The sequence below is a fragment of the Lacerta agilis genome, chromosome 12 (genome assembly GCF_009819535.1).
Source record: "Lacerta agilis isolate rLacAgi1 chromosome 12, rLacAgi1.pri, whole genome shotgun sequence".
Lineage (NCBI taxonomy): Eukaryota > Metazoa > Chordata > Lepidosauria > Squamata > Lacertidae > Lacerta > Lacerta agilis.
Genome location: NC_046323.1, coordinates 30,082,229 through 30,104,964, shown reverse-complemented (window position 1 = coordinate 30,104,964; position 22,736 = coordinate 30,082,229). Strand labels below are relative to the sequence as shown.

The 22,736-nt window shown below is 41.4% G+C and overlaps 1 protein-coding gene across 10 annotated transcripts in view; it reads left to right on the top strand.

Annotated features, from left to right (window-relative positions):
* The window catches only part of PPP1R9A (protein phosphatase 1 regulatory subunit 9A), a 133,429-nt gene that overhangs the window by 20,758 nt on the left and 89,935 nt on the right, over positions 1 to 22,736 (top strand). For all 10 annotated transcript variants that reach the window (XM_033166130.1, XM_033166131.1, XM_033166134.1 and 7 more), the window contains exon 2: positions 226 to 1,870. In XM_033166130.1, coding sequence (XP_033022021.1) covers positions 425 to 1,870 — 1,446 coding nt within the window. In that variant the 5' untranslated portion in view covers positions 226 to 424. The remainder of the gene's footprint in view (positions 1 to 225; positions 1,871 to 22,736) is intronic.

Sequence of the window (22,736 nt, the reverse complement as noted above, 5' to 3'; positions counted from 1 at the left end):
GAGCTTAGGGTATATGTCAGTGGGGCTTCCCAGGCAAGTCTCCCATCCATATAACTTCCAAATTCAAATGTGATTCTTTTGGGATGTGGAATTGCATCTGGTGGCTTCATATCATAACCTCCCCCTTTTATAGCCAGCCATATTCTAAAACTGATGTAAATATTGAATAGGTATGAAAATCTACAAACCCACTGATATGAATCAAAATCCTCCTTTGTGTTGCAGGTTACATCAACATTCTTTTGAAAGACATCCAGTTTCCCACTTGTTTCTGTTTTTGCTGGTACCCATATCTGGAGGATTGTCGTCTGCCTATAAGTATGGCCTTGGCAGAATCTAATGTCCTTTAAGCCCCTCATCCACAATCTCAACTGGAGGGTACAGCGGCCACTATGTGTGTTGGTTTAACATCCCAAAAGTAAACATGATGAAGACAGAGTGTTCAGGGGAAAGATCAAACCTCCGAAGTGCCTCTCCTCACAGGAACGCTTATAGGACTGAGTTCCAAGCATTGAAAAGCACCTTTGACAAGCCTAAGTCAGATGGAGAACAAAAGACTAAAGAAGAAGGAGAGGCTTCTCAGCAAACCAGGGGGAGGAAATATGGATCTAACGTCAACAGGATTAAAAATTTATTCATGCAAATGGGCATGGAGCCCAATGAGAGTGCTGGAGGCATGGCAAAGACCAGAAGTAAAGGTGGGCCCCTATCTCCCCAAAGAAGAATTAGGCCAAAAGAGCTTGTGGAGAAGGGAGATGGATCAGTTGTGAAGTTAGAATCTTCCGTTTCAGAAAGGATTAGTAGGTTTGATGCTATGCACGATGGTCCTTCTTACTCCAAGTTTACTGAAACACGGAAGTTGTTTGAAAGAAATACTCATGAAACAGGGCACTCAAATCGCTACTCCCCAAAGAAAGAGAGATCCGTTTCTAACAGTGATCTTCAAGATGACTGGTGCAGCTCTAAGTCTAACAGAGGAAGTACAGATTCGCTGGACAGTCTTAGTTCAAGGACAGAGGCTGTTTCTCCAACAGTGAGCCAACTTAGTGCAGTGTTTGAAAATACTGACTCACAACAAAATGTTCTAGAAAAGACAGGAAACAATGAAGAGTATTCTGTAACTGGCCACTATCCACTAAACTTGTCTTCTGTGGACACAAATCTGTCTTCCAGTGTTGCAAACCTCGATGATTTCAGCCCCATAAAAGACGCCAATGCTTGGCCTCCATCAGCTAAACAAAATACCAGCTCAGCACCTGTTGAAAACTCTGAGCAGAACAGTAGTAGATCTCCATCAGACAATGAAACCCCCAAAAGCACTTTGCCTTTGTCAGAAACAGGTGGAATACAAAACAAGGGTGTGTGCTACGATTCTGTTGATGCCTGTGAAGCGACTAAACAAGAGTCAGTAGATGGACTTGATAAACAAAGTTTGGGTGAGAACTGTACGAGCAATAAGGCAAAAATAGAGCCTCAAGTACCACCTTTGCAGCAAAAAAAGATCTCTGCTGGAGCTGAGACTGCAGAAATATCAGGAAACTTAATAGATAGTGATGACATCACAGTCACTGAAGCTTCGCATTCTGTTGGCTCCCACTGTGAAGATACAAATGGAAAGGAAGAACAGGAAGACTTGAATAACTTTCAGAGTTCTCATGTGTATATGCACTCTGATTACAATGTCTACAGGGTACGATCAAGATATAATTCTGACTGGGGGGAGACGGGAACAGAACAGGATGATCAAGAAGACAGCGATGACAACTGTTATTACGAACCTGACATGGAATGTTCTGAAATTATTGGATTGCCCGAAGAAGATGAAATCCCAGCAAGTCGAAAAATTAAGTTTAGTAGTGCTCCAATTAAGGTAAGTTTCACTGGTCTGTTATTCTTTCCACTGTTTTTGAGTGGATGCTTTTGTTCTTTTGTTTTAACTCTTGACATTGTCTCTGGCGAATTTTTTTGCTAGTTGCTTCCGGTATTGAATTTGTTTCGTGGCCTTAGGATTCATATTTGGTACTAACTGGAAAATAAGGATTAATTCTAATCGTTAAGAATAATTCCAAGCTCTAACTGTTGCTTGCCCCTTGTGTAGTTGTGGCTAACCGGTGTATCAGACATATTTATTGTCTCAATATTTAGGCATACTTTCACTCAGAAGGGTTTTATGTGGCTAGAGTAGGTTTGAAATGGTCCTAATCAGCCTGTGTCTGTGATAACTTCTTGTTTCCCCCCCAGTAGGGTTTTGCCTCCTGTGGGGGGAAGTGGGTAGTTAGATCTCTTTTGTCACTTAGCTGTGATTCTTAGGAGATGGATAAAATTTTGTAGTCAACTGAAGGTGGGGCAAAGAATCCTCTGACCAGACTAGCTTGAAAAAGAGCCCTCTTAGAGAGCCGTGGAGTGCTAGATATTAGGCAGGCACTGTTGGTCTTAGACCTTGGATAGCTTCTAATTCCATGCTAGGTATACTTTGGGAAGATACCGGAGGGCGATTGACTAGGCCTCAGGCCTACTTCCCAAGATGACAGCAGTTGCCATGGTTACAGCTATTGCTCCTTCTGCACACACTTCATGCCTCTGGGATGGGCAGCCTCAGATTTGGTCTTTGGGATTGCAGTTGTTTATTTCCATATAGTGCTTCTGCAAACATCGTATATTGGCAGCCCCTTCCAACAAGTGTGTTTGTGTGTAATCCTTGACCGCAGGATTGATGGTGAGAACACGTGATAGGGGATTAGATGAATTGCCTATAAAGTCCTAAGTTTTAGAGAGCAGCTATGGGGTGGGGAGGGGGAGCTCTTTATAACATCATATCTCAGGAACCCATTGAGATGATAGGTACTGTATACAAGGGCTGAGGAAGCATTTTTCAACCTTAATCATCACCCTTTTGTCTGTTAACATGTCTTACACACACACACACACACACACCCAGTGGCACTTCCATCCTGCAGCGTAGGATAACTGGGACTTGTAACACCATATTTCCTAAGCCTAGTTTAAAATTGTTACTGGCATTTCGTTATGGAGGCTTACAATCGGTTTCAGAAATGCCTTCTATAAGAGGGCTGTTGAGATGGTTGTATCAGGCCGCAAAGATTCCAACATTCATTGGGCAAGTTTAAGGCCCAGTTGATGGTAATCGGGGGCATGTGTCTTTCCTGGGAATAACTAACATTGTGAACATAGTCAGAGTTACGGTATTTAGCAGCTGACCCCAGGCAGCAGTGTGAAGCCAAATGGGCCAGCTTTCTTGCTGAAATATCCCAGATTAACTAACTCTAAAGCAGTATCGGCTAATAAGAGGCACTGCAGCAGTGAGGTATTTGGTCCCTTCTGCTTTCTATATTCCACCATTTGGATAATTGCAAACTGAGTTAGTCTAGCCTAGTGATGTTGGTGTTGGTGTTGGTGTGGGGCAAGAAGACTCAGTTCCCCTCGAAACAGTCTTTCTTTCTTTCTTTCTTTCTTTCTTTCTTTCTTTCTTTCTTCTCGCCATCCTTTGGTGAAGTGAATAAGAGACTGAACTGTGAACTAAGAAGACCTCCCATTCAGACTCTTGTCTCTGCTATGAACTCAGTGGGTATCTTTGGAAGCCACTCTCTCTGGGTGCTACAGACATGGTGTTTTTCTTTCTCTCCCACAGCTTTATCTTACCCTCCCTTTGCAACCCATTTGTCAGACATGCTGATTAGGGAACTGGATGTTGTTTTAGTAGGCTCCCCTGGCTCCCCCCCCCCCGGGCTGTCTCATATCTTAATTTTAAGGATTTTATGTATTTAATAAGTTTAGTCTCCTCAAGGGGTGGTTGCCCAGCACCTCCTAACAAAGTGCTGGAATGGTATTCATTATGTCCTGAAGTATTTTTTGGAAAGTCATGTTTCTGAGAGCCCTGTTACTGAGAAAACCCCACCCCTTTTCCTGATTTTTAGGAAGCAATTCCTTCTTTCCTTTTGCAGTGCCTTTCCTTGCAAGTTGAAGCTCGGGGTAAACATTGCATTAGAGGACCTTGATATATAAATGTGATTGTGTTGTATTTTCTTGTGGGTGAAATCTCATTGGGTTCTCTCTACTAGCTTGACAATTGCACGAGCAATGTTTTAAACCCAGGTAATTGATCTTGTTTCACACATCACACATTTTTAGATATGTGCCTTCTACTTGAATAATCAAACAGGAATAGCAACTATCTGTGATGTAAGGATGGCATTTATGTTATATTAGTTGAATCATTGAAAATGAGTAAATATTACTTTAAAAAAAAACACACGAAAGCATTAAGCAGAGAAAAACCTAATTTGAAATTGAGGTAGTGTCAGTCTTTGTGCTAGGTTGGAAATTATGTAGGCATCTCTGATCATGAACTACTTTTTTAATGAAGATTGACTGACTGCTACTGTTTAGCAACAGTTGACAAAGGCACTCATGAGCGTTGTCACTGGCAAATGTGTGTGTGTGTGTGTGTGTTGTTGTTGTTTTTTTTTAAAAAACCTGGTACTGAGGCTGAGAAGGCAAGGGATCCCACTGCTTTACAAGAGTCTCTGAAGCTCATCACAACAGGGGTGAGCCCTTGCCCTCCCTCCCTTCCTGTACTGGAGCTGGGGAGAAAAAGCGGCACTTTCCTCCCACGGTTGTGCTGGGTGTGATGTCACAAATAAGACTTTCCCCACTTGATGAATTCAGTTACCAAGACTTGCTCAAATGCATAGCATGTAGTGAAAGTTACTTTGCAACCCATTTGAGATGGCACAGCTGACTTTTGTTAAAGCTGTGCAGAATCTGCGAATGAAATTTTAGGTTTGTTCAGAACTGTACAGAACAAAATGTGTAAATAGGTTCACTTGTTTAGATTTTAATTTAAAAATCAGTTTCCCCCAATATTCCTGACATTTTAAGAAATGCTGTGTAAGTGCTATAACAGTTTATCATTTGCTCCCACGACAGAGATTTATGGATACACCACTAAAATATTTAAAAGTTAGGGGCAGGTGTGGTTGGTAGTATCTGGTTGATGCTGTGACCAGGGAATAGGGAACAATGTCAGATTGCCTTGCATAAGTAAATTGGCCTGGAAACCAGAAGTTCTCAAGCAAAGCTGAAAATTATAGAGTAAGAGGTAACCCATATGCCAGGTTGTGTCCCCCCCAAGATGTTAGAGACTATTCTGCATGTCAGATTGGGCTGAGAGATAATGAGGTCGTTGTAATGGCTGCTGGGCATGATGACTATGTTTTGCCTCCACTATCAGAAACATCATATCTCTGAATACCAGTTGCTGGGAATCACTGGTGGGCAGAGTACTCATGCCCTGGTTGTAGGCTTCCCATAGGCACCCTGGCGGCTGCTATGAGAAAAGGATGCTTGACTAAATGGGCCATTGGCCTGGTCCAGTAGGCTTCTCTCATGTTCCTATGTATTAAAATGAGGGCCATGAGACAAAGTATGTTGCTTTGAGCCTCTTGGAGAAAAGGTGTTGGATATGCATGTAATAAATGAACATAGAGAAGAAAAGGTGCTTGAGAGGGTCTCTTACTCAGCTCCCAGTATTCACGGTCTGTTTCTCAGCTTTTGTAAATCAGAAAAGCTAACAAAGAAATAAGATCCAAAGTAGTCTGGCAACCCGTGTGGGATTCTTGTAGGTTTAAACTGGTGAATCCTGCACAGATGAATTTATAACCAGGTCTGCTATAACTTAGTCTATCTTTTCCCGACACACGTTTTATTGGTATAACCATTACTTCAGTTAGGAAAACCACAATTCCTAAGTATGGAAAACCGTATCTGGTAATATTAGTTACAGCTGCATAAATCGTTTATCCAGCTGCAGTAATCATTTATCCACTAAGTAATTGAGGAACAATTGACAAACTGTAATCTAAAGAGTCAGATGACAGAGTTGATGAAGGGAGTCGCTGGAAAGAAATTAAGCTAGACAAACAAACCCTCTCAAACAATTGCTGTTTTATTCAACAATACCAATTTGCATATTATTGAAAATAATTTCTCATCTGCTGATCAAGTTATCATTTGTATGTTAAATTGTGTGCATCTGTCACAGCCAGAAGTGAGAGCCACAGACTTAATGTGTCGGTAGCGATTATCACATAAAATCCAAAAAAGGCATATATGAAGTACAACGCCTTCAGGAATGACCAACACTTGTAGGATAAGATAAAAACAAAACACTTGGCCATGAATGTGGAGAAGCTGGTATTGCTTGATTTTCACCAGTCTTTGACTGCAAAAATACGTACATGTTGTGAGGGTGGATTTCTTTAATCCATGTAATGGTAAATTTTGCACCGATATACACAGTGAGTCTCTAACTGCAGTTTGCTAGAACCAGGAGGGAAAGAACCCCACACCCTCCTTCGCCTTTAATGGGAAATGAGTCAGTCTATTGTCCTTTTAAACTTTTGTTCCATCGTTTTTTAAACTCTTCTAGCTAATGCAGCAGTCACCAGTGGAAAATTCTGTGCTAAGCTGCTTTTACTTGAGAGAGAGAGTTGTTGCCTTAACTATTTTCGTCTTGCAGCTTCCTCTACTACTGTGCAGTGCTGTGAAGATACAAAGGGGCAAGAGTTGTACTGGGGAAGGGGACCAAATAACTTGCAACTACTCTCTAGCCCAACTGTCATGTCTTGTTTTGTTTTGTTTTGTTATTGTTTTAACAATGTAAAAGAAGATACAAGAAGAAAGGGAGGAACCACGTGAAGGAAAAAGATGAAGAATAACAATGCTGTTTGTTATTTTTTTTCCTGGCTGTCCTAGTACCTGCAGCACATCCTGTGATTAGCCTGGCCCTGGGAGTACAATTTCCCAGTTCATAATGGAATGGCCAGTGTGTACTTTGATTAGCACTCGGGCAATCCCCAAGAAAAGCAGAATTGCAAGTGCTGTTATCAATATTTGCACAGTATCTCTTAATTTGTCTAGCTATTTTGTATAATTTAATCTAGCTTTACCAGCCATGGGGGAAAGGTAAGAAACTACGGTATGCGTGACACGTACGTTTTTGCTTGCCATCTCTGGAAGCCTTAATCGAGCACTGCTGGCTCTGAATTTGGGATCTGTAAGCCTCTCAGAATGCTGTCTTTTGCTCTGTAGATGCTATGTGGGACTTTGCCAGTCTCTTGACCTGTTTAAGCTATGCCTCTACCTCTGCTCAACCTGAATACAGTATTTGTCATTGCGCATACAAAAAAAGAAAAAAGGCTGCCCCATCAGTACAATATGGATGATGGATGTTGGAGGTTCTGTAGTGTGTGTGTATGTGCATAAACCCCCAACTTTTATGTGAATGGGCTGCAGGCTACTGTACTAAGGCAAGAGTCACATCTGTTGCTGCACCCACTTTTGCCTCTGACCCCACTTACCACTAGTATATGGGTTCCAGAAGGTTATTCACATGAGAATGCAGCCCTCAGGTTGCTATAGTCCCACTCCACACACAGCCAGTATGGTGTAGTGGTTAAGAGCAGTGGACTCATAATCTGGTGAACCGGGTTCGCTTCCCCGCTCTTCCACATGCAGCTGCTGGGTGACCTTGGGCTAGTCACACTTCTCTGAAGTCTCTCAGCCTCACTCACCGCACAGAGTGTTTGTTGTGGGGAAGGAAGGGAAAAGGAGATTATTAGCCACTTTGAGACTCCTTAAAAAGGACCCCTGACCATTAGGTCCAGTCGTGTCCGACTCTGGGGTTGCGGCGCTCATCTCGCTCTATAGGCCACGGGAGCCGGCGTTTGTCTGCAGACAGCTTCCAGGTCATGTGGCAGCATGACAAAGCCGCTTCTGGCGAACCAGAGCAGTGCACAGAAACGCCGTTTACCTTCCCGCCGGAGCGGTCTCTATTTATCTACTTGCACTTTGATGTGCTTTCGAACTGCTAGGTGGGCAGGAGCTGGGACCGAGCAACGGGAGCTCACCCCGTTGCAGGGATTCGAACCGCCGACCTTCTGATCGGCAAGCCCTAGACTCTGTGGTTTAACCCACAGCGCCACCTGGGTCCCTTTGAGACTCCTTAGGGTAGTGATAAAGCAGGATATCAAATCCAAACTCCTCCTCTTCCTCCTCCATACCTTTCCCTGGAAGTAAGTCCCATTGAACTTAATGAGACATACTTTGAATAGGCATATGCAGGATTCCACTAGCGATCATTTGTTCTCTTAATGGTCTTTTACAAAGAACATAAAATCTGTGATTTCCACACATGTATGTTTCCCTGTGAAATAAAACAGACCAAGCAACCTTGATAAGAGTTTCTGGGATGTCAGCTGTGCCAAGTTGCTTTTTCCTATTGTTGTTTTAAACAAATGCCTATTTTTAAATAGAACAACAACAAAAAATAAATAGCATTTCAGTGTAAATTTAACGTAACATAATATCACATCATATTTTTATATGGTATATCCCCCCTTTTAATCTAGTATAAGTATATCACAAGAAGTTAACAATAGGCCAACAGCACAAATATCTGTGTTGTTGATGGAGTACAGCAATCATCCCTGACCATCGGGTTCCTCGTTCCTGGATATTATGCAGTTTATTTAACTACACACATGTGATGGTTGGAGTTCAATAACACCTGGATGGCCAGGTGTGTGTAGCTGAATAAACTGCATAAAATGCACCAGAGCAAGTGAAGACCAAATTCAATAGAATGGGAAATGTGTGAATATATCTCCCAGTGTCTCCTTCTCATCCCAGTTTTGCTAATTGCAGTATTTGGTTTGGGTTTGAGGAGGTCTGTAGTTGTGAGGTTCTAACCCTCTTCCCATTGCATCCTCTATTGAAATTGCCCTCACTAGAGGTGCTATTGGCTGTAGAGGGGAGAACATACAAGCATAATAACTTGTATATTGCCTCCCCTGCAGCTAATATTGGTGTGTAGGCATGGATTGGAGTAGTGGCATAAAAAAGAAAGAAAAAACTGGGGAAGGAGCATATGTTTTTAAAGTATGAATTCACATGTGATATGTTTTTGTTCTGACTGAAGTGGAATAAATTGTTGTTGTTGTGATATGTTTTTTTTGTCCATGTCTACATTAACCTTTTCCTTACTGTTGGAAAAAATGGACAGGCACACATCTTTATCCTGTGCTACTACTCAGTTTAAAATGTTGGAAGTATTCTTTCAATATTCCCCCCCCCCCGCCAGCATTTTAATTCCCCACCCCCAATAAACTCCTATAATGATAGAGAACATTAATGCAGTTAATTGCACACAACTTAAAGAATAGCTGAAGGCAGAGCCAATTTAAGTTTCTAAAAGTGTCTAATAGCAATTCATGATTTGCTTGAGATTATATGAAGAAGTTAGAAGTGTTTTTTTTTACTAGCTCTGTGCTTAAAAGGATTAAGATGGATGATTAGGGATGTAAACCAAGGGGGAGAAAAGATGCTCTTCAAAGGCTTATAAGCTTGAAACATGCTGAGGTAGAAAATAGACCTATTGTGCCTATTCTTAAAACAGTAGGTTCAGGAGTAGATTGTTCTTCTGCAACCCCCTGTTATTAAGTGCCACATTAGACTGCCACTTGCCATGTGAATACTTCCAAGTGAGGTACGTAAACCTAGAGGTTCTTCACTTACTTAACTATCTCATTACATGGTCATACGGGTCCTTGAATTTTGTCATCTAGCACCAAGAGTCTGTTCATAGAGTAACCAGAATGCCAGTGTAGAATCTATCAATGGCATACCAAATGTGGCATCCAACTCTAATTTCCAGCTCTGCTATCATGGCCCCTTCCTCCCCCCCACCCCAATATAGTAAAGCTCTTTGCTTTATTGGGGACCCATGAATTCTCATTACTGTTAGAGTTACAAATAATATCTGGCTTTGAGTGATGGAATGTTTCAGTAGCACCACTTACTGGGTTTGTTTTCCTTTTGGTGGAAAGATCACTGACTACTGTATGGAGGTTTCGCGATACTTTATTTACAAATATTCCCCATCTATGGGATGTTCTTCTCAGCAAGGCCTGCCTGGTGTTGATGCTAACATCCTTTCGGCAACAGATTAAGATGAACCTCTTATCCCAGGCATTTGAGGGAATATGATTACCATGCTTATTATTGTTCATGTGTTGTCTGGAGAGAGAGAGAGAGAGAGAGAGACAGAGAGAGAGAGAGAGAGAGAGAGAGATTGTAGTTTTATTGTTAACCTTGATGGCCATTTTTGTGTATGTAAGTTGTTTTAGGTCACAAGTAAATTGAAACTATATTTTTACTAGTAGTAATAGTACAAGAGAGCTTTAGTAGAGTTAATGAGTGTACATGCTACTACCACTAGGCAGTAGATACAGGGCCCCACACCAGTTTCCTAGAGAGAGGCACGCCAAATTACTTTTAGCCTAATAGCAATGTCTCAGCTCTTTGTACACCGCACAGTTGCTTATTGTTGAGTCTGGGTCCCTGTGTCTTCTTTCTAGAAGGCGTGTGGAGCAGAAAACAGTACTGTATCATATTTGAAAGTCTTTACTCCAGTACATGATTTCTGCATTTTAGTGTTGTGTTTTTAGCATTCTGGAAGCGTAAGGGCTATTTTTAAAGCCCTGCAGGAGGGTTTTTGTTTTTGTTTTTGTTTTACACCAGAAAAACTGCAGTGAGTGTCACTGAAGATCTTTACACTTACGTTGTAACTCTTGTATATAGCCTTTGTGTACTATGGCTTTTTTTTTTAAAGGTTATCATTATCTCCCTGCCACAGTTTCCAGTTATAACACTCATTTTTTTCTTTCAATTTGTACTTTTACAATCTTTTACAAACTTGTACTCTTCCATCAAATCTATATCACACGCCATTTGTTGTGTATTGAAAAAACACAATTCTGTAGATTTACCTTTATTACATTAGTGGGGTATGCCATATCCAGAGTTCAAAAAACGCCTGTCAGAGTTCCAAACTATGCACATGATCACTGTACCTTTTAAAGAATTTCTCTTTGCATCTGAGTAGCTCTCACTTTTTCAAATCAGGGTATGATAATGCACAAGTGTAAATCTATATGGAGAGTAAATGACACCATAGCAGCCTTACATATTTCGTCCAAATGCTCTGCAGATCCTTGTTGTGTGGGTTTTGTTTTTGTTTTTTTTGAAACAGATAGAAGAGCAGAGAATTTAGTCCTGTTGTGATGGTGTTCTACCAAAGCACCGTTCTACCAAATTGTTTTTAATTATGTGAGAAATTGGTACTGAGGAGATTAGTACTGCAGTGGCTATTGCTCTGCTTTCCACAGCTGGCGGCAGCAACCTTTCTGAATACTGTACCAGTTGCTGGAAACTGCAGGGGGGGAGACTGTTCTTGGGCTCAGGTCTTGTCTGAGGGTTTCCCATAGGCATCTGGTTGGCCACTGTGAGAACAGGATGCTGGACTAAATGGACCGCTGGCCTGATCCAGCAGGCTCTTCTTATGTTCTTAATGATAGGAGGGGTGTGACAAAGTTGTGCACGGAACCTGTTCTTACAGAGAATGGAAGGTTAGGCCGCTGTTTTAGGAGACAACCCTTGAAGGATTTTGTAGCAAAAAGTCTTGTTGCATCTTAATAGATGAAAACATTTATATGGCTTAAGGTTCCATGGACTGGAGTCCATTTAACTCTCACTTAAAGCATTTGAAGAAGTGGATGCTGTTGCCACAATAAATTTATTTGCCTTTAAGGTTTCCTAAGGGTCTTTGCTCTTTCAAGAGAGCTGAAGTTCTTCAGCCAATGATTAACCAACTTTCCTCTCACCATGGTTGCAGATGTATTGAACTCGGTGGGAGAGACATCATCTTCCAAAGTTAATCAGTCTTAAGATGTTTGCAATTCACAGACTCCAATACTATTAATTTGTCCTGCAACTCTTTAGGTTGCTATGGGCCACAACATCTGCTTGGCCTTGCAAGTCTATTCATGTCCTACTTAGGTTAATCTTCAGTCATTTCTTGTCAGGAGTTGCAACAGACCTAAGACTTTTTTTTGCTGCTATTATTTATTAAATTTGTATACCACCCTTTGTCATGGCGGCTTACAACATAAAAACACAAGGCACAAGATAATAGCAATACCTCCTCCTACTCTTTTGTACAATTTGATTGTAATGCACCTGTTGCAAGTTTAAAAATATTTACATCACTGACAACTTTAAAAATCTCAAACAATTTTTGGAATATTTAAAAGATGGTAAAAATGTGTAAACACTTACAGGTGTGGTGAAATACTTGCAAAGCAACAGAGAGAATAATGATTGAGGGTGATAATATCAGGATGTGAACAATTAGGTAAAATTGAGAGAAAGCGGAAGAATGATGTAACCTAGAAAACTAATGCAGAGATGGAAGGAAGTCTAAAAACTCGGCGGAGTTTAAACTATAATGTAAAGTGTATAAATGTGGCAAAAGTGTATTTATTTTTCATTTTGTTTTTATGGTGCAAAATAAAAATATTTTAAAAAATAAGATAAAATAAAAATCTCAAACATGCGATCAGTTTAGGTGACCACCAGGCCAACTCTGATTGAAAGGATATGGGATTCCTTGTCTTTCCAAACACAGTGCTGATCCTCTTGCTTTTGGGGACAACCCCAATAGCAACCAGAGAGGCATCAGGATTTGGCTGAAACTGAGTGCAGAGAGTCAGGGCCTTATGGGCTTGTAGATTTTATTAAGGTCTTTACCTACTCCCTTGCCCTAATATTACTGATTGCCCTTTATGAATGCTTTAAATAAATAAGGACTCACCTGCAACCTTGCAATCTAAAAATATTTGATGCACTAACTAAAAGGATGAGGGGGCAATTGGGAAGTAAGGTGTTGAGTGCTGCCCTCTGACCGTACTGTTCACACCTTATCCTGTGCTAGGACTTGATGCAAGCAGCAAAATGTACAACTGCTGCTCAGCTCACATTTCCTTAGGTCAGAGCCTTGACCTTGTGATAAGCCATCCAAATTGCATTGCTTTTGTCTAGAACTACCAGCAGCATGCCAACTTATGGTGCTCAAGGGGGGGGGAAACCAGTGTGTGGATTTAGAAAATCTCCAGTCTGGTGGAAATAGTTTCATGGCACAGTGCAAAGTATGATTAAATAAAGTGTAAGTATAATTGTAAATAACATGCTTCATATTTCCCTTTATGTTTAGGTAATGAATCTTGCTCGCCTGTTTAAAATACTGTTCAAGTTATTTTAGTAGTAGTTGAAAACGTTTCAAAGTCACTGTGTTTGTGTGTGTTTTCTGAAAGCATGGGGCATTTGCTTCTCTTTCCGAGGGACACATTGAAAATGTTGCCTCGGGTGGTCCAGAGCTTTCAGATAGTGTTAGAACTATGTATTCCAAATCTCTGGCAGAGAAGTGTCAGGATCAGAAGATTACCTGGAGGCAGAATATTCCCCTCACTCTGTTTATCAGCAAAATGGGGAAAGGCTTTGAATCAAATAAAGCAGTAGGGGAATGTTTACTCTAGACTAGAGCAACGTTTTATTTTGGGCAGTGTAGAAAATAATTGTAGTTGCCTCTGCCCACATTTCTATCTCCTTTCACTGCTGTTTCTCACATTATCCATTTCAGATTCAAAGATCCTTTAGTTTAGAGGCCTGCTACAGCCTTTACCATTCAATGTGGGCAATTGGGGGGTTGACATGGAAGTGGACTTTTAAAAGCACATTTGACTGAACACTCTTAAAAGCCTCCCTGTGATCAGAAAACCTAAGGAGCAGGGTTGCTGGTTATGGAGAAGCTTCTAAATGCATTCCGTGAAACTTACCTAAAAGTCCCCTTTGACCTTCCTGCTCTTTATGGGAAGGTCAAGGATGAAGTTGTTGGTGACGGGGACAATGGGGGCAAGGCCAGCTTGTGTGGTGTTGTACCTCCTATGCAGTTCATGCCTTCAGGCATGGAAAAGCTGTTCCCACCACCCCCAGCCATGTCCACCTGTCACATACCTGATGTCATATTGCATCAGACATGGGACAAGTAAGATGGTGGCTGCAAAGTCCTCTTTAGACCTCCTTGCTCAGTGTTCCTTACAGGGTGCTCCCAGTTGCTCATTGCAAGTGTTCTTTGGTGCTCTTTAAATTTGTTGACTGCATTGCTGGAATTGGATCCACTTGGGAGCTCTTGGTTGATTTTCAGTTATCTAGGTTGGACCTTAGAGAACTTGGATTTACCGAATTTTTGTACAGTAGGAAAAGTGCAACACTCCTGGTTTCTTAATAGTTCCTCCATTTGCTTTTCAATGAAGCTAACTTGAAAAATGATTAATGTGGTCCCATATGTGCTTTCATGTGCTTTAAAAAATGTTTCAGAAGTGGCATACATATTCCTAGCCTATTAACCTGTTTCTGAAAGATAGTAAGGTATAGAAAATGGTTTTAAAGATTTACCTGATTTACCTTCTAAGATAAAAATAAATAATGCATGCTCTGAATATTTAAATTGAATATAGCAATAGATACCTAGAGCTGGTTTCATGTTTGAAGTGACTCATGGCATGCCCTATGGTGGGCCCCCGGATATGGGCTTGCAGCACTGGTGGTTTGCTGTGAGCTTCCATTTTAAATTTCTCATGGTACCTCTGGATATTGTCAGGAATTTAAAATGGTGGCTTGTCAACCAAGCTGCCCAGCACAAGTGCCCCAGGGAAAGCATTGGTAGGGCCTGCCAGGGCACTGGAGTCCTGGCAGCTGTCCAAGGGTGCCAGGTGCTGACTTGAGGCCTATGGAGCCCCCAGGTTAGTCCTTGCCTCCCTATACTGGGGATTAGATACTGCTTTCAACAACAAACAGACCTTTCTAAGAGGAAGAACGTAACAGTTATAGGCTGATATTCTTCCACCTCAGTTTGACAAGTGCACTATTATTATTATTTTTTAGCGTATGTTGGAAACAAGAGTGACAAATATGTGTACCAGCTGTGACATGTCACAAGTTAAATGTAAAGCAATCTGATGCAGAGTCTAGGCTGTCATTGGTACAGCAAACCGGTAAGCCTGTGTGAAAGTTAATAGTTTAAATTCCTGTTCTGTCACACTTGTTTATCTAAGCAGAGTGCATCACAGAAAGAAGCACTGCGTGGGAGAAGCATTGAATAGACCCAAGTGCACAGAATAGATCACTTCACACAAAAACGGAAAATAACTCCTTCTTCCTGCACAGTTGTAATTTTGTAAGCTAATGCTACTTTAAAAATTGAGTGTCTCAGAACAGTTTGTTTACAACTCTGCTAAGGTTTTGGCTGAGGCTGGGTAGATAGCTAAACAGGACAGGTAAGCCACATAACAAAGGGCACACATAGCAAAGAAAAATACCTTGCACATTTTTTAAAAAGGGAGGATTGTGTGTTGTATGCAGGCACAGTGAATCAGTTTCACACTGTTCCCGTCAATGTAACTCAGCCTACACACACACCATACATTTAAAGTAGATTTAAGGCCCATGAAAACTAGTTTACACTTCTTACAGCTACAATCCCCAGCACCCATAACAAACCACGGTTCCCAGGGTTCTTTGGCATAAGTAATGTGCTTTAAAGATATGGCGTGTATGCAGCTTCAAGCTACAATACTCAGCCTTCAGACTGTTCTCCATTGAACCAATGAAAAACCTTGCTGCTAGCCTGTGTTAAAAGCTCAGCCATTAATAAACCAGTTAAGTTACCAACACCTGCGTAGAGCATGAATTCAGCAGCCACAGTTGAACCGACAGCAGACAGCCTTGTTTACTTGTGCACCCATGGTAGAAGAAGTTGAATCTGTATAAGAATGGACTGCTTCCTCATACCAGGAAATACCTGTATAATAAATCCCAGTAATGTTTTGGATCTTGGTCATAAATGCAAATAAAACATTATAATGAAGATGCTTGTAACTTGCTTGAGGTTACCCTCAAGGGGTGAAGCAACTGCCCTATGAGGAAAGGTTACAACGCTTAAGGCTTTTAGAATTGTAGAGTTGGAAGGGACCGTAAGGGTCATCTAGTCCAGCCCCCTGCAATGCAGGAATGTCAACTAAGGCATCCATGACAGATGACCATCCAACCTCTGCATAGAAACCTCCAGTGAAGGAGAGAGTCCATCGCCTTCCCAGGGAGTCCGTTCCACTGTCAAACAGCTTTCGTTTAGAGAAAAGGCAAATAGGAGGCAAGAGTGTGGTGTATAAAATAAATGTAGTTTATACCTACAGCAAATACTGAGGTGGAAGGCAGTCATTAAAAGATGATGTTTCTCCAGGATTTCCACACATCTGAATGCATGCCCTCTTTCTGCTTCCATGTGGTGAAACGTCAAGTCACGATTTCCAATTAAACAGATTTCAGGTATTGTTTTACATAACATGGCAACTTGTTCCTATCTGAGATAACTTCCACAGTATTACTTTACCATTGGATGTTAAAGAGGAGGGTGCAGTGGGGGGGAAAGGACTGCATAGAGATTGATCGTTTGTCACACCCAGTCGCCCTGCATATTGTTAACAACATGTTCGTGTGCCTCTCCAGAAATGTTGAGCTTGAGGTGCATCGTTTGCATTGTTCAGTTAGCAAGCTTTGCCAGAAGGCCACCTAATTTGGCCTCTTCTCTCTTTTCTCCCCACTTTTTGTTTGAATTCTGCATCTGGAAAATGTAAGAGGAATATTCCAAAGACGAGTTTGTGACCGAGAAGCCTTTCTGATTCACGGTGTGGGCTGCCATGAAAAAGCTGCTGAGGAAATGAATTCACATTCAGCGAGGCGTTTGGATAGGATGCAGTTATTAAGGCATGTGGCCACACACTGCATGGTGAAGATAAAGAGGAAAATTTAACAGATGTCTCATTTTCCAATCCCCATCAACCATGTGTGCTGGTTGGCTGTTATGATTAAGAGTCTTTCTGTTTTTCCAAACAAAAAGCAGACATTTTTGTCTAGTTACTGAGGTTTTTGTACCATGTTTCACGAATTCTACTACAGCAAGAGACTTGTTTTTAAATATTGCCTTAGTTTTTGTTAATGACGTTTACAAATGCCGTAGCAAGGGAAGCTCTCCCGAAGAATTATCTTTTCCCAATTTTATTACTGCAGCATCGATTTGCATTTGGATGACCCCTGCTTGTAATTTCTCTCCCCCACCTCATTTTATTTTTAATGGAAATGCTCTGAGTACTGAATTATGGATAGTTCAGAGAGAAACGCGTAGGGTTTTCATTAAAAACATTTAGTACTTGAAGGCAAAGAGAATTATTAGCATGCAGAAGAAAATATAGTGAGGATTTTTTTTTTTTTGCAGGCCTACTTTTCTGAGATTTAAGAGGTTTGAAATTCTGACTGTTAAAGGGTGTAAATCAAAGCACAGAACTATCCTAAAGGATAGTTTTTGTGGTTCTTGTCGTCCACACCCCCTACCACCACCAATGTATTGATGTGACAGATCTTGAGGCAATTTGGAAACCGCTGCTAAAATTCTGTGAATTTTGTTAACAGCTGGATCGTATTGCTGTGTCTTAAGTTTGCCACCCACACCAGCTTCCTTCTTGCACTATTGGAATGAAATGGTTCACATGACACAGTAAGCTAAAACATGGCTTCCTGAGACCATGGAAATGTTTGGTACTTTTTACTGCCGCACTGGGCAATCCATGGGTTGGCATTTGTTCCGATTCAGCAGGAAACGGTGGGTTTTTATTGGGGGAAGTGGCAGAATGCAGGATCACCCCTAACTTCTGGGACATTAAACCGTCCTTTAAGGAGGGATTAACGTTTAAGGCCAGGAAAGATTTGTCATTTTGAATAAAGGCAAGTTTCCCTGGTTTGGTTGTTGTACATTAGCAACGTAGGAAGCTGTCTTTATACTCGGACATGGATTCATCTAGCTTAGTATTATTATTTTTTCATCACTGACTGCAGTGACTTTACAGAGTTTCAAGCAGCCCTGCGTAGAGATTGCAGGGATAGTTTGCTTCTCTCTGCGGTGAAAGAGCGTGGAGGGGGGGACTGTTCAAGCTTGATATCTATTCCTGAGGAACAATGATGAGGGGAGAGGGATAATATCTGAGGAGCCCCCCCCCCCCACAGAACAGTTATATCCATTGCTCAGATCACTTGGCAGATGCATTGAATTTGTCCAAGTAATTTGGTTTCTCTGTGACACCCTGCTGTTTAATAATACTCTTCAGTTTCATTTTTCGCTTTATGATGGAAAGATGCTCGTTTCATTGTTCACTACTGTGTGTCATCTTTTGCATCTTGACACTTGGTAGTTTTCTGTGATACCCGATTTGCTTCATGCAAGTGCAAGCGAGTGCATGTCTTTCTTTCAGCTCCCCTTGGCTTCATTCAGGAAGGCAAGAGTGTTAGTCAGTTCTTTATGAAAGTGCCACCCTTTTTCTCCTGCAGAAAAGACCAATAGTTCCATGTAATCAGTTTTTCCTTGTATGTGCTGCAACAATGTAAAATTGGCTTACCAGAATAAGTAAACATTTTCCACATGGTAGATTCTAATGGGATTGCCAGTTTACCATTGTATTCTCAAAATGGAGCACAGCATTAATGAAAAGCAATCGTTTTCGAATGCAGATTTGTCCCCTTTGCAGTTCTCTGAAAAGAGCACTTGCATTTTCAGAGTGTAACTATCCAAACCTCAATTCCCAATTTTGAAGATTTAAGCCTTTGTTTTTAGTAATGGGTTTTTAAGTGAGCAGCTGCTCTTTGTTCATAGTGATTGGGCTGTTCCATTCAGCTTTAGATCCACACAGGGGACTTTTAGTATCAGGTTAAGTGGCTGGGATTACCGGTACTCCGTGTAGGACTTGGCTATTTGGTTAGTATAGGATGGGGTTGGGATCCTGTGGGACTCATGACTCTCGTTGACTGCAGGCAGCATGGTCAGAGATGACATAGTCCAGCAACCTCTGGAGGGCCACAGATTCTGCAGCCCTAGTATAGGCATTTGGGGGGGGGGGCTCACTGTCAGGGTTGGGTTTTTGTTTCGCCTTTAGATGTTTGGTTAGTGTGACTGGAGTGGGAGGTGGGAGTGGTACTCTGGTATGTATTCTATTAGGACTGCAGGTAGATGTCCTCTCCAAGCACAATCCTCAAGCTGTAGCCAAGGTTCGTTCTTGGATTACTGCTTAGGGTTTGTTTAAGAGAAACAGACTATTGAGTTTGTACTCGACGTGAAGCCCAGCTTAGCTCCTGGCAGTAGCAGGACAGAGGGAGGAATGAAATGCCCACAGTTTTTGCTCTGTGATACTCGCATGCTTGCTCATTAATGCTCAGCCATGGTTTGGCTTAGCGTAACATGCAAACTGGGCTGTATCATACTAAGACCTGCTTGGTCAGCAGTAAACCTTTGCTGCACCTGTTGATCTGATGTACTAAACTCTGTGCAAACCAGTTGCAATTGAATGGAAACAATTGGCTGCCATATAAAATTGAGCTAGCAATGTTGGCTTATCTGGTGGCTGAAAGAGCTTTTGGGGGGTTACTTAAGTGGGTTTTACTCATAATATCAGTAAGTTCCATTTTTAAAAATTGCTTGATTTTGTGTACTTCTGATTTGTGCTCAAGGTCCAATTAAAAGTCCAATCTAATAAAAATATCTGAAGTTGTTTATAATGTGATGCTCGTTGCATTTCTTAGTCTCTGCCTCTCGCTAGTAGTGTCATGACGTAAATCACAGTTGCTTTACAGATTATCTCACAAACATTACAAATTGCTTTAAAGATTATCTTGGAAAACATTACTGTAATTAGATAGTAGATTAAACTTTATTGCTTTCCTTATATTTGGAAATCTATGCTTTTGGGCACAGAGGTGCTGCTAACCAGTGAACAAGGAAAAGCACAGTTAAATAAACGTAGATTTTCCAGGTCTTAAATGCGTATGTTAAAAAGAGAGAGTTTATATTGCACTTCTTTCTGTGTTTTCCTCAGAGAATTGCAATTATACACTTCAAGTGGCAGAAGGAAATCCCTGCTTGCTTTATAAGGAGCACACAGCATCAGGCAGCTGTCTCAAACTCTTTAATTATGTTTCTGTCAGGACACAAGAATTCTGTCCTAGCACATCTTTTGATGACACAGTAATGAATTTTACTCATTTTTTATTTTTTTTGGAGCTTAGGAAGGGCTCGTACTTCTGCCTGCATGGTTTTCTCATTCTCTAGTCCTTTCTGCCTTGATCCTGGTGGGCTTCCCACTCATGACCCTTTTTGTTCTGCACTTCTTTCTCAGCACTCTTCCTCTAAGTGCATTTTTATACCAGCCCGTGGGATTCCTCTATTTGGGGAGTCAGCGGTGGAGCACACTTTTTACATGCAGAAGGTTCCAGGTTCTGTCCCCGGCATCTCCAATTAAAATGGATGGGCAGCAGATGAGGAGGACGAGTTCTGCTGGGAGCCCTAGAGAAGTGGCTGCCAGTCAAGAGTAGTAGACAATGCCACTAGCCTTGTCTAAAAGTTCCCCTCTTTTCATCTAGGCATCCAAGTGCTCTGGATAGCACACAGTGCCCTTTCACCCCGGCGGGAAAGGGTAAGAATTTATGAGTTCTAGCAGTGAAGTAAAAATAATGGATACACGTCATTGTGTAAGCAAATGCAGGGTTCCAAAACTTGGGTCTTCAGCTGTTTTTGGACTACAACTCCCATCACCCCTAGCTAGCAGGACCAGTGTTCAGGGATGATGGTAATTGTAATCCCAAAACAGCTGGAGACCCAAGTTTGGGAAACCCCGATTTATCATTTAAACATCTCTTCAGTAAAATAGTTGGCCAACACACTCTCAAGTTTCTAGAATATTATATTGACAGAAAACATTTTTAATTCCTCACTTGAAAAAGTGACTCTCTCTCTCTCTCTCTCTCTCTCTCTCTCTCTCTCTCTGTGTGTGTGTGTGTGTGTGTAGAGTATTTAGATTTTTGTGTTTTGGAAAGAGCAGCTCGGTTAAGCAAAACACAAATGAAAATGGACTCTTACATGGTGAGTCTGACAGCCTGGATATGAGTACTCTGAATGCTGCTCCTGACCTTGATTTAGATGCCAGTTCAAGTCACATCAAGTCAACATTTATTGACTTGCCCCAAACTTACTGGCTGAAAACATTACCCTGGGCAGCTTACATAGCTCTATATACAGAAATAGGAGCCAACACTTCACTGCACTAATGTAACTGACAAAAAATATCCAGTTTCAATATATCACTGACTAAATTTGGAAACGTATTAGATGTAAGCTATAAATTAAAAATGAAGCAAATATTTGTGCATTGCCAAAGCTAAAGTAATTGACTGAAATCCTAGCAGATGGAACCTGTCTCCCTACTTTCTTTCTTTCTTTCTTTCTTTCTTTCTAGAAAACACCATGGAGTTTCTGCCATAAACTGGGTTTAATACCAGTCTTTTCTTGTAAAAAAATGTGGAAAGATTAGGTATTCTACTATTTTCTGTAATTATGCTTAGCTTAAATAGAATGAAGATCTCACAAAAAAAGTAAGAGTGCTGATATGATAAAGTTAATGGAGGGAGGATGAAAAATATGGAAGATATAAATTGTGGAAAATAAGAGCATTTTTGTATGTGGCAAGAGTATAATTAATGTGATGTATAATTTAGTTGTCAGGGAGAAGTCTGTGAACAAGAAGTCTCTCAAGTTTCCAACACTGGATTCATCTGCTCTAAAAATGCATATTAGTGCATTGGTTTTATTCCACTTTAACTGTCATGCCTTCCCCAGTGAATCCTGGGAATTGAAATTTGGTGACAAGCTGAGAATTCTCTGTGTAAACCTGCAAAAAAAGCCTGCAATTCTTCCTGGAAAGAGGGTTTGTCAATTGAACCAGTGTAAATCCATAGTGCAGAATTGCCCCTGTACCAGAGTCTGTTCCCAATCTCTAGTTCTTGCCAAGGAAGGGAATTGCAAAGCGAAGGATATTAATACCTCTCAGCTGACATGGAGTGGCCATGCCATTTTGCTAGCTTGTGTTTGCACCAAGATCCTTTTGAGCGCTCCTAGCTTGTGCTGCTCTGCTTGAATGTCCCCCACCTCTAAGTATATGATTATGTACTACTACTGCTGCTGCTGCTAATACATTTATATTTTGCTTTGCCCGCAAAGAACTGCAGGCGCAGCATACATGGTCCCCTCCTTTCATTTTAACCTCACAACAGCCCTGTGATGTCAGTTATGCTGAGAACCAGTGAGTGACTCAAGATTGTCCAGCGAACGTCATGACCAAGTGGAGATTTGTACCTGGGTCTCATAGTGCATTGCTTCCTCCCTTGTCTGGAAGGATTTGACAGGCTGTGTAGCCTCCCTTTGGCTATGCTTAATATTTAGGGACATAGGAAGCTGCCTTAAGGCAAGTGAAACCTTGACCCACCCACCCCAGTAGCTCTCCCCCCCCCCCCCGTGGAAATATGCCCTGATGGAAATAGATTAAGCACTGCAGTCCTTCCCCACACCCAGTTGCCTCCTGAAACTGCTATTGGTTTTAAACTCCCACCCACACACCACAGGGGAAGCATAAGCAAAACTGCACCCGGCGGTAATTTAGGGTTCCCCAAAAGATGAAATGAATACCCTCCATAAAAGGGGCACACATTTGCATAAAATGTGCATATGCTAATTTTTATGAATAGCTGCAAATGTAGAAATAATCACTATCATTTAGACAGAAATACAGTATAGCATTGTGGGGGAGACTTGAGACCAGGTGACCTGTGTGCCTCCTTAGTCTGCTACCCAGGCGCTTGTTGATGGGCAAGTTCAATACCCGTGCTGCTCC